General features: G+C 49.2%; 2 protein-coding genes and 1 non-coding gene across 5 annotated transcripts; all 3 read left to right on the plus strand.

Moving 5' to 3' along the window:
• Positions 1-3,809: 3,809 nt before the first annotated feature.
• LOC150017617 (U2 spliceosomal RNA) lies at positions 3,810-4,000 on the plus strand. Its single transcript, XR_016509450.1, has one exon. It is a non-coding gene; the product is annotated as a U2 spliceosomal RNA (small nuclear RNA).
• A 1,064-nt stretch (positions 4,001-5,064) lies between these two features.
• Positions 5,065-10,735, plus strand: WDR74 (WD repeat domain 74). Of its 3 annotated transcripts, XM_090260068.1 has the most exons (11): positions 5,070-5,169; positions 5,251-5,357; positions 5,455-5,576; positions 7,851-7,926; positions 8,063-8,209; positions 8,368-8,469; positions 9,394-9,494; positions 9,581-9,636; positions 9,891-10,036; positions 10,125-10,181; positions 10,505-10,735. In XM_090260068.1, exons 1-11 carry the CDS (start codon positions 5,106-5,108, stop codon positions 10,688-10,690), a joined length of 1,164 nt encoding a protein of 387 aa, XP_090116194.1. In that variant the 5' UTR covers positions 5,070-5,105; the 3' UTR covers positions 10,691-10,735. The 3 variants fall into 3 exon arrangements, with proteins under 3 accessions (XP_090116185.1, XP_090116194.1, XP_090116199.1); XM_090260059.1 differs by lacking the exon at positions 8,063-8,209 and having other exon boundaries at positions 5,065-5,169; XM_090260073.1 differs by lacking the exons at positions 5,070-5,169; positions 5,251-5,357; positions 5,455-5,576 and adding an exon at positions 6,408-6,466.
• A 140-nt stretch (positions 10,736-10,875) lies between these two features.
• On the plus strand, positions 10,876-11,275 carry TEX54 (testis expressed 54). The gene is made up of 2 exons (XM_090267458.1): positions 10,876-10,948; positions 11,064-11,275. The coding sequence occupies exons 1-2, from the start codon at positions 10,876-10,878 to the stop codon at positions 11,273-11,275; spliced, it is 285 nt and encodes a 94-aa protein (XP_090123584.1).
• The last annotated feature ends 185 nt before the right edge of the window (positions 11,276-11,460 follow it).

Raw genomic sequence — 11,460 nt, forward strand, 5'->3', positions numbered from 1 at the left:
AGGTGAACATTTGTTCAGTGAATAATGCAGTTGGCATTGAACATCCATCTTGATCTCTGTAAACAGTTACATCTGAGCATATGCACATGGTTGCGTGAGAAATATAGGTTGCCTGTCCACACATAATTGATGCTTTTAAATCTTTTCTCTTTAATTTTAACTTATTTTTCTTTAGAGGGGAAGGGAGGGAGAAAAACATTGGTTAGTTGTGTCTTGCACGTGCACTGAATAGGGACCAAACCCGCAACCTAGGCATGTACTTTGACCAGGAATCAAACCAGTGACCTTCCACTTTGATGCCAAACCAACCGAACTACATTGGTCTGGGCATTTCTCATTCTTTGGTCCTGGGCAAGCTGGCTTTGGCTTTGGGGATGAAGTAAGGGCAGAGGCACACAGCATGGGTGGGGATAGTACGGGTGTATATGTGTAATTAGGTCAGTGATCCTCAATGCTGAAACCAGCTAATGTTTTCAAAACCTGGAGGCTCAGATCGGCATGGTTAACACACACTGGCCCCCACCTCACCTGGCAATTCTGGTAGTTGTCAGATAAGGACCATCCTTAAATTTCTCAATACTTGACAGAATGGATACCAAATAATGAGTTAGGGAATTCCTTTCTGTTTTACATTTGCATCTAAATTTTAGGATACAGTCATCTCGATCCTGGGGTGTTGGTTCCAGGCTCCCCATAGATATCAATATCCAAGGATGGCCAATACCCTTATCTAAAATATATTTGCATATGACCTATGCACAACCGTATGGTTCAAGTCATCTACATCACTTACTATCCAATATAATGTAAATGCTATGTAAGTAGTTACACTTTTTTAGAGGATGACAAGAACGTTCTGTCCAGTACAGATGCAATACTCATAGACCTAATTACATAGTACATGTCAGCAATGATGAAGCTTTTAAAAAGTTTCCATCTCAGGTTCAACTGAAGCATCAGCCTACTCCACCCAGAGATGCACACTGAACCAATGAAAATGATCCAGAACTGCTGGACCCCTACTCTAGGGATTCACGACATAAGTAAAATAAAAGACCTGTACTGGTTTTTAAAAAATAGCTTTCATCTGCAATTGGTTTAGTCTGTGTATGCGGAACCTGCAGATACAGAAATCCAAATATGCATTCCATATCAGCAATGTAAGAAGGCAGCTGAAGGAAAATATTTTTTGTTCATTAAGTAGTAGTCACACATTTGAAAGCTGTCAATAGTAAAACAGCCACGAGAATGGGAGGGTTTGTCCTGAGTAGATGTAATAAGAAAGGACCCAAGCCAGGACCTGGGATTGAGGGACGATGGGCGGGGAACAGCAGAGAAGAAACGGAAGAAATTGTAGAGGACCTGCAGGCAGTGGGGAGACTCACAGAGCACTGATCTGGTAACCAGGGAAGAGCACCTATAGGCACACGTGATGGCGTGTCAAAGCTGCAAAGAGATCGAAACAGACTGGAAATGACTATAAGCAGGTATACTTAGCTTTAGCTACAGACCAGTCACTATGTGCATTAATTACCTCATCTCAACCTCTCACCAGCCATGGGTGGCAGGTGCCAGAAACATCCTTGGATAGAGGACATGAAGGCAAGGAACAGATAAGACAATTGCCCATTGTCACAGAATAGCAGGGGAGGAGAGGGTCAGCTGTCAAAGGCCCAGGGATATAACTATCAGACTGGGCTATTAGCTCTAGGAGTCTGGAGGCTACTGTTACTCTACCCGAGATCTGGGAAATGCAGCAAGGAGGCGATGGAACCAAAGCTAGACAGATCTGATTTTGTTCAGCGTCGTACAGCGCCTCCTCAATAAGTATAAACAAATGGCCCAACAGCCTCCCAGGGAGCACGTGTATTGTTAGCCTCCTGTACCCCTGTGGGACACGGCGGGTGGGGGGCAGTAGAATGAGATTGAAGGAGCCGCTCCCCACTTGCCTTTCCCGCAAAGGTGGAACAGGGCTACTGCTGACTGTGAATACCCAGCTGGAGGTCTGCCCACCCAGAGATCTGTGCCCTGGGCCGCTCACACTCGCTGTAGCCAGGCCAGCAGGATAGAAGCCTGCTCCACTCAGGAGGCTGTGGCTTGCCCCAGGTTGGGTCTTGCAGAATTTGGAGAAAGTTGGGATTGAAAGAAACTGAATTTTGCTTTTGTCCTTGTATTAGTTTTTTTTTATTGCCGGTGTAACAAATTACCATAAACTCAGTAGCTTAAAACAAAACAGATGGATTGTACATGGCTGAAGGCCAGAAATCCAAAATGGGACTCAATGGGCTAAAATCAAACTGTGTCAGCAGGACCGTGTTCCCTTCGGGAGGCTCTAAGGAAAAATCACTTCCTTGGCTTTTCCAGCTTCTAGAGGCCACCAGGCATGACCCTGTGTCATCTTCAGAGTTAGCAAGGGCTCGTCAAATCTTTCTCATACTGCATCACTCTGATATTGAGTCTGAAGCCTCCTATTCCTTAGAGCCTTTGTGATGATACCAGTGGGTCCACCAGACAATCCAGGATAATCTTTCTCAAAAGCCTTAACCATGTCTGAAAAGTACCTTTTTCCATGTAAGGTAACACATTAAGAGGTTCTAAGAATTAGAACAGACACTTTTGTCGGGGATCATTATTCTGCAGACCACACCCCCTTTAATTTAGCACCTCCATGGAGGTTCTAGGTTTTATCGCTTCTGGTTTATCAGAAACCTGGCTAGTTGAAGTTACATTAGTGAGAATGGAATGAGTTACTCTTGCCTGAAGGTTCTCAGCCATGCCTGTATCTTTGACACAGAGCCCAGGCCTCTACTTTCAGCCCAGCTAGCTGCAGCGCCCCAGTTAAGGAGGTTTCCAACAGCGCATACCACATTTATAGGCATACAGTTTCCAAGGAAACAGGACTTCAAGTCCCTTCTCAGACAGGGTCTGATATATAATCCCTTTCATACAGCCGGGCGTTGCTTTGAGCCTATAAACTGTTCATTTGAATTTGACCTACATTGGCCTCACCTCTGCCTCTCTCCCACCGCTGAATCCTGGGTTTAAGAATCAGAAACTGCTGAAACGTCTCTCTCAGGGCATGTTTTCCCCTCTGTGAAGGGTCTACAGCAAGATGTCAGTGGGAGTGAGGGTGGATGTGACAACTCAGAAGGGAAGGGCACAGAAAAGAGCCGGGATGCGAGAAGTCAGTCCCTAAAGGCCAACCTTCACTGTGTGTCCTCGCTTCTCACAAACACCCACTAAGCACGTTAGGATTTCCCCATTTAACAGAGGAGGAGACAGGAGGCTACGCAACGTAGGAGTCAGGAGCTGGCGAGGAGGGATCCCGACTCAGCAATTTGTACTGCAGAGCCTGTGCTCCCGGACCGCGGCCTCTCCAAACGTGCCCCGTAGGGGGAACACCGCCACCCGCCGCACCTTCAACCCACTGATGGAGACCACCGCCTGGCCGCCTCCAGAGGCGTTAAAGAGCTCTCAGGACGTGAGACCGAAGCCACAGTCTAGGAGAAAAAGAGACCACGTGGGCACTGAACTCAGGACATACGTGAACCAATCCCAAGAACGTTAAAAACCGGAAGGGAGGGTTTATGCAAAACACACCGAGCACTGCGCAGGTAGGAAAAACGGTAAAGAACTCTATTTTAAAGTCTGTTTCCCAAAACCTGATATTATTGCGAAGTAAGACTTGTAAAAAATTGAGATTAAGAAAAGTTACAAGTTAAAAACATCCAAACGCTAGGACATAAAAATCACCACAACCTTAAAAGCTGCAATAATAGTAAGCCTGGCCCAGAGACCAGCTCTATGGTATCGCTTCTCGGCCTTTTGGCTAAGATCAAGTGTAGTATCTGTTCTTATCAGTTTAATATCTGATACGTCCTCTATCCGAGGACAATATATTAAATGGATTTTTGAAACTGGGAGTTGGAATAGGGGCTTGCTCCGTCCACTCCACGCATCGACCTGGTATTGCAGTACTTCCAGGAACGGTGCACTTTCCCATTTGGGGAAAATTAAAACTGTTATAAAGTAAGGTTTGTTTTAAGGTTTTATTGAGTTTCTCGCGGAAGAGAGTTAGTGACTTTTTTTTGTCATCGTACAACTATGATAACTGCCGTTTTTCTTTAGTATCTATGATTGTTGTATGTTAAGTGACACGATTTACGGGCTCCCTAACCAAATTAAGTCTAAAGTACTGGATAAACTGGTTTACGACGATGAGAGAAAAGGTGGAACCCTATACGATAGTGTTTGCAGAGATTGGAGACAGCAGGATTTGTGCAAAGACATCGACGTCAAATCCGAACTGTGAAAACTGAAGCTTCCAACAGTCTTTGACTTCGGAAAACAATATTTTTCAGTGAGAAGTTAATCGCTCAGTGGCTTGAGTGCCAGCCTGTGAACCAAAAGGTCGCTGGCATATACCTGACTTGGGTATATCGATGTTTCTCTCCGTCTCTTCCTCCCTCCCTTTCCATCTCTCTAGAAATAAATGAAGTCATTTTTTCTTTTTTAGATAATCATTCAAAAGAGGGAGCCTTATGGCATCTTAAAGTTGCAGCCTATCCTGGGGAGAAATATTGTTTTTGTTAATTAACTTTGCAGGTTTTTACTTAGGTTGAGCTAGTTTTTACCGTTACCAAACCTCAATGTGAGGAAATAAAAGTGAAACCCTACCACCACCTTCCAAAACAGAGATGTTTTAAGATCGTCGGTTTCATTTTCCCCGTCTTTCTTTGTTCTGTGTCTTTTATTCTAGAGTTTGAAGTCATACGCTACAGTAGTGATCTGAATCGTTTCTTAAGTGGACTCTTGTTTCGTACAAGAAAAAAAAAGAAAAACAGGCCATGATACTTTGGAGCAGGCATCGCGGTCCACTTAGGATGAGTTTCACTCCAAGTGAAAATTGGTCAAGTTACTCTTCAGATTCCTCCAAATGCGTCTACATTTCGTTTTCTTATTGTAAAAACAGCAGGAGCAGGCATGCAGGCTGCGTTCCAGCGCCTTAAACTCCCAGAACCGGCGTTGGCTCGGATCCCACTCGGCGCGCGCTGGTGACGTAACTGCTGCGCCGGAAGTGCGGCTGTAGGCCGCCAGGCTCCGTTATGGCAGCTGCTGGGGCGCGCTGGAACCATGTGTGGGTCGGCGCCGAGACTGGGATACTTAAAGGTGAGTGGCAGGATCGGGCGTCGGGAAGTGGAGAGGTCGCCCGCTCGCGACTCCGATGCGACTGACGCTCGCGTCCCGCAGGGGTGAATCTTCAGCGCAAGCAGGCAGTGAACTTCACGGCGGCGGGAGAGCCGCGGCGCGAGGAGGCGGTGAGCGCCCTGTGCTGGGGCGCGGGTGGGGAGACACAGGTGAGCAGTGAGCAGCCCCTGGCCGGGCTGGAGCTGGGGGCAGGAGGGGAGGCGGCAGTCTCGTCCTCCCCCCAATCCTGCCCTCCTCTGCCCTCAGATCCTGGTGGGCTGTGCCGACAGGACAGTGAAGCACTTCAGCACCGAGGAGGGCAGATTCCAGGGCCAGAGGGAGTGCCCCGGCGGGGAAGGCACATTTCGAGGCCTCGCCCAGGTAGACGGGTAAGACCGAGCCCCTCGCTGAAGGCTTAGGGCGACCGTTGAGGCTGACGCAGGACGGCCGAATAATGGAGACCAACCCTTAGGGGGACACGGGCCTGGGCTGGGTGAGAGGGATCTGAGCCTTGTCTTCCGTTCATTCCTATAACAAGAACTTATTGAACACCTACTGAGTTACATGCATCCGGCGAAATGCAAGGGCTGCAGGTTAACCAGACACACAGCACCTACCCTCATAGAGTTTGCATCCTCAAGGAATTTCCTCCTGGTTCTGTAACCTTTTGAGTGACCCTGAGCAAGTCATTTAATAGTTTAGAGGATGTTCTTAAATGGGAACTGACAAACACCAACAAGGCGGTGAAGCTCCCAAAGGAAAGGATAGGAGGAAAGTGCCAGTGGTTCGATTACTGGCATAGCTTTCTTCCGCAGATGAAAAGAGGACGTTGTGAATAGGCTGTGTAGGTTTGGGGGTGATAGCTCTGATAGGTGAGGTCTAGGAACTTCTTTGGGGTGGGAGGTAAGACATTTGAAATAGGCCTTGAAGAATTGTTAGAATTTTGACAGGTGGAGAAAGGCAAGGGCACTCTAGAAAGAGGCTGCTGCCTGGGCAGAGGCCAAGGGTTGGTGTCAGGCTACAGGGTACCTTTCAGGGAAGATAAGTAGCATTTTGGAGTTGACACCGAGGAAGCACTTTCCTACAAGATGGGCAAGGGAGGTTGGGATTAATTGTAAAGGGCTCTAAGTGCCAGGTTGAGAGATCTGCACTTTTGTTTTGTAGGTGCTGGGGAGTTACTGGTTTTTGAGGGGGCAGTTCTGAGGTCAGAGGTGTGAGCCTGTGGGAATGTGGAGGATGAATTGGAGAAAGAGCAGTTGGAAGATTTGTCACAGCTGAGGCAAGTGAAACAGATGCTGAACCGAGGTGCGGAGGGCGGGCAAATGTGAGAAAGAGCACAGGCTCAGGCTGTACAGCCCCTGGGGAGACACTTGTTTGGGCTTCTTGGGAGGGGTTCTTTGAGGGAGAGATTGACATTGAGTGCCTAGAACCCAGAATGGGAAACTCAAGACTGGAAGCTGGTGTTTGACTTTGGCCAGACCCTAAATCCAGACCGTTTCAGTCCTTTCAGAGTTACTGATCCTGAGCCCTGGTGATTGATTTAAGATTCAAAAATGCCTGCAGGGCCAGATGTAGATGTAGAATACAAAGTCACTCTGCTTTGGAGTATCACACACTGGATTTTTATTTCTGACATTTGCTGAGTGGGCAAATAGTTTAATTGCTTAGAGCTTCAGTTTCTTCACTTATAAAACTGGTAAACTCTCACTCTGTTGAAGAAATTAAGTAGCCCTGGCTGCTGTGGCTCAGTGGATTGAGTGTCGGCCTGTGAGCCAAGTGTCGCTGGTTTGATTCCCAGTCAGGGCACATGATTAGGTTGCATGTCAGGTCCCCAGTTGGGGGCGCAAGTGAGAGGCAACCACACAGTGATGTTTCTCTCCCTCTCTCCTTTCCCCTCTCTCTAACAATAAATAAATAAATAAACAAAACAAATAAAAAATTTTTTTAAAGAAATTAAGTAATAGGTTCTGGCCCTGTCTGGCGTAGCTCAGTGGATTGAGCACCAGCCTGTGAAACCAAAAGGTTGCTGGTTCAATTCCCAGTCAGGGCACATTTCTGAGTTGTGGGCCAGGTCCCCAGGTGGGGGTATGAAAGAGACACAGGTGTATGATTGGCCACGGGGGGAAGGAGAATGCTTTAAAGGTGTAGGACCTGCAGGGGTCTGAGGAGCCTGTGTTCAGAGCCAATCACTGTTTCTCTTGCACATCATGTTTCTTTCCCTTTCTCTTTCCTTTCCCCTCGCTCTAAAAATAAATAAATAATAGGCTCTGGCTAGGTAGCTTGATTGGTTATAGCATCGTCCTGATATGCCAAGGTTGCGGGTTTGATCCCTGGTCAAAATACATACAAGAATCAACCAATGAATGCATAAATAAGCGGAACAACAAATTGACGTCTCTCATCTCTCTCCCTGTCGCTCCCTTCCCTTTTCTCTCTAAAAATCAATAAATAAAAATTTTAAAAACAAATAATAGACACTGAAGCCAGAAACTGTCAGGCCTTGCCCAGACTCAATTTACCTGGAGGCTTTCTTAGGAAGAGGGCTGGTAGGAGTCCAGTTAATTTGGGGGTAGTTGACTGGGGCTTAGAGAACACTTTTCACTTTTTTTCTTTTTCTTTTTTTTTTTTTTAGCCTAATTATTCTATGCTTCCTCTGCCTACAGCACTCTCATCACATGTGTGGATTCTGGGGTTCTCCGAGTCTGGCGTGACAATGACAAGGAGACATCTTCTGACCCAGTGAGACTCCCCTACCCTGATCTTGATGGTTGAGGAAGGAGGGAGCCAGGGCAGGATTTGAATGAGGGCATTGGGCAAGGAGGGTTAGGGACTGTGGAACTGACTCTCATTTCCCATCTCACCTCATTCTTTTCAGCTCCTGGAACTGAGGGTGGGCCCTGGGGTGTGTAGGATGCGCCAAGACCCAGTGCACCCCCACATAGTTGCCACGGGGGGGAAGGAGAATGCTTTAAAGGTGTGGGACCTGCAGGGGTCTGAGGAGCCTGTGTTCAGAGCCAAGAACGTGAGTGACGGGTAGGGAGGGGCTGGGTGTGAGGTCCAGGAAGGCTGGGGCCACTGACCCTGAGTCAGAGACCTGGTGGAATTTAGGGGATGATGACTGAGGTTGGAGGAGGGGGCACACCGAGCTCCCTAGAGCCCTGTATGGACCCACCCCACCAGGTACGGAACGACTGGCTCGACCTGCGAGTTCCCATCTGGGACCAGGACATACAGTTCCTCCCTGAGTCACAGAAGCTTGTCACCTGTACAGGGTACCACCAGGTGAGAGACCTCCCTCCTAACTGGGCTCAAGCAGCCTCCTAGGGAAACAGACTCCTTGTGTAGGCCCCGCCCCCATCCTTTGTCTCAGGGGCCCCCCTCGCTATCCTTCTATCCCTGAACTCTCAAGAGGAGGGAGCACCCCATCCATTCCAGCCCTGTAACCTTCTCCTACTGCATTCTAGTATGGAGTTTCCTAAACCATGACTCTTCCTTTTCCTCCCAACTAGAAGAGAGGAAGGAGAGGAGAAGGGAATGTTCCCTTCACAATAGAATTTCAGGGCGCAAATGTCACAAAAGGACACTGGGCTCCATATCCAGAGAACTGGGTTTCTGGTCCTGATGAAGCCTCTGATTTGCTTCAGGACTGACGCTTGATTCCTCTCTGGCCTCAGCTCCTCTGCTTTATAGAAAGGGCCCAGCTAGGGATATTGACAGACCTGACCGTGGCAGGACTGGGCCACTGTATCTGCAGTTTCCTTTGCTCCTGCATGTTGAAGTCTGATCTTGGTGATATGCTTCTGCTCAAAAGACACATGAGGGCTTAATCTCTCCTCCCTTGTTAAGGCTAAACCTCTTTGCTTGAAATTCAGCACCCTCTGACAATTGGACTGACCTGCTTTTCCATCCCAAGATGGGAGTATGGGGGTAGTATGAAATGGTCACATATGCAGACCATGGGAATGCTGCCACTTCTTAACCTGGGGGGGCCTCTCCCCTCAGCCCTGTTCATTTTTGCTTCTAAGATGCTCTTCCCCCAACTGCTAACACTCAGAGAAGAAGGGTACATTTCAAATGAGAGTTTTTCTGAGAGTGGCTCATAAACAGGAAAGCAGTATACAAAGGAGGGGGTGAAGATGTGAGGAAGCCATAGTGGGGGGCTGTGTAGGGTGAGGGTATTCTCATGATACCTCAGTCTTCCTCCAGGTCCGTGTCTATGATCCAGCCTCCCCACAGCGTCGGCCAGTCCTAGAGGCCACCTATGGGGAGTACCCACTGACAGCTATGACTCTCACTCCTGGGAACAAGTGAGTGTTTACAGGGCAAAGAGTGGGGTCAGGAAGTACTCCCCGAGGCCCCTGCTGACCTCACCTGCCTCTGGTCTTCTCCTCAGTTCAGTGATTGTGGGGAACACTCATGGGCAGCTGGCAGAAATTGACCTCCGGCAAGGTAGTGGACTGGGGAGCATTTGGGGAAGGGAAGGGCAGGATTTCCTCTGAGGCAGTGGTGGGGTGGTTGAACCCTCATTTAGGTGTCAGGTTGTACCTTAGTTCCTTCACCTGCAAAATGAAGATATAATGGTAACTTCTATCTCAGCGTTAGGTTGAGGATGAAATACTGAAATGTAAAGTGATTTGAACAGTAAATACTCAATACTAGCTGTTGGCTGGCCAGCTCACACTGAGGCCTCCCCACTTCTGCAGGGCGCCTCCTGAGCTGTCTGAAAGGGCTGGCAGGCAGTGTCCGAGGGTTGCAGTGCCACCCTTCCAAGCCCCTCCTGGCCTCCTGTGGCTTGGACAGAATCTTGAGGGTACACAGGATCCGGAATCCCCGGGGCCTGGAGCACAAGGTGAGAACCTGCTGCCTCCTGAGCCCCCCATTCATGTTTCTGTATATTTCAGTGCATTTGGCTCCTTAATACCACTCATCTCTTGCAGGTTTATCTCAAGTCTCAGCTGAACTGCCTTCTCCTGTCAGGCAGGGATAACTGGGAGGTAAGCGGTTGAGTCTGGGAAGGTGGAAACCAAGGGCATAAGATGTACTTATTTCCCTATGGGGAGAAAAAGGAAACAGCTGGAACACAGACCTGGAACTGTGCATCTCCCTGCCACATCACTTAATGTTGGTGAGGAGTGTTACTAGTTATAGTCCTGACAGGGTTACTTCCAAGCGTGACATAGGAACATGGTTGGGAATTGTTTCCCAGAGCAGAAAATAAAAGTGTTGGTGTTTGGAAAGATTATTTCCCAGTTCAAGCGTCCTTGCCTGTGGGTCTGTTACTGTGCCCCCGACTCCTAAGCTTTTCTCCACTCACCAGGATGAACCGCAACAGCCTCAAGAGCCTCAAGAGCCCACAAAACTATCCCCAGAAGACACGGAGGCAGATGAACTTTGGGCTTCTTTGGAAGCAGCTGCCAAGCGGAAGCGCCCCGATTTGGAGCAGACCCCAGGGACTTTCCAAACCAGACAGAAAAAGAAGTGCCCTCGCTCCACGGGCCCCTGAAAAGCCTGAGCTCGTTTTGTAAATAAACAGCCGACACCATCATGACCCTGAGCCTTTTGTGATGGGAGAGATGGAAGGGGTGGTTGCCGTCTGAGCTGGGGCTGCGGGATATCTGACGTCACAAAAGCCTGGGGGGAGCCTGGTGGGCTGCAGTGGGTGGCACGGAGCGCTGGGCCGTGTGGGCCATGGGCTGCTGCCAAGACAAGGACCTTAACACCCCCAGTGGGCAGGCCAGGGAGGCTGAATCAGAAGGAGAAGGTGCGAACATAAGATACATACAGCTGGGGTGTCCAGGGAATGGGAGAGGAGGAAGGGCCAGGAGGTTGGGGAGGGGAGGGGAGAGCGGAGCTCAGCGGCCTCATCATCCTCGCAGGGACCGGACGGTTAGATGTGGAGCCGCCGGACCGCAAGAATCCCAAGTCTAACGAAAGCCTTTTGATCACCGTGCTGTGGCGGCGGCTATCCATGTTCAGCCGTAGGGGCTCGCGGGCAAACAAGATGCAACCAGCCCATAATCAAAAGGACGGGTGTACGTTCCAGGAGAACAGCCTGGAGGGAATCCCGGAGGAGCCGGAGAAGGGGTGACCCCAACCCTGCTTTCAGACTTCCATAGCCTCCAGAGAATAAAGTTTCTAACGTGTACTTGCCGGAGCGACACTCCCTCCGCAGCTCCTCAGCCCACACTGGGCACGCGCACCAGCGGGGCGGCAGTCTCTTTAAGGCCCCTCCCTGAGGCTGACCCCGCCGGGTGGACCCGGGCTCTATTCCTA

This window comes from Furipterus horrens, unplaced genomic scaffold, assembly GCF_987537825.1.
Source record: "Furipterus horrens unplaced genomic scaffold, mFurHor1.1.pri manual_scaffold_2, whole genome shotgun sequence".
Lineage (NCBI taxonomy): Eukaryota > Metazoa > Chordata > Mammalia > Chiroptera > Furipteridae > Furipterus > Furipterus horrens.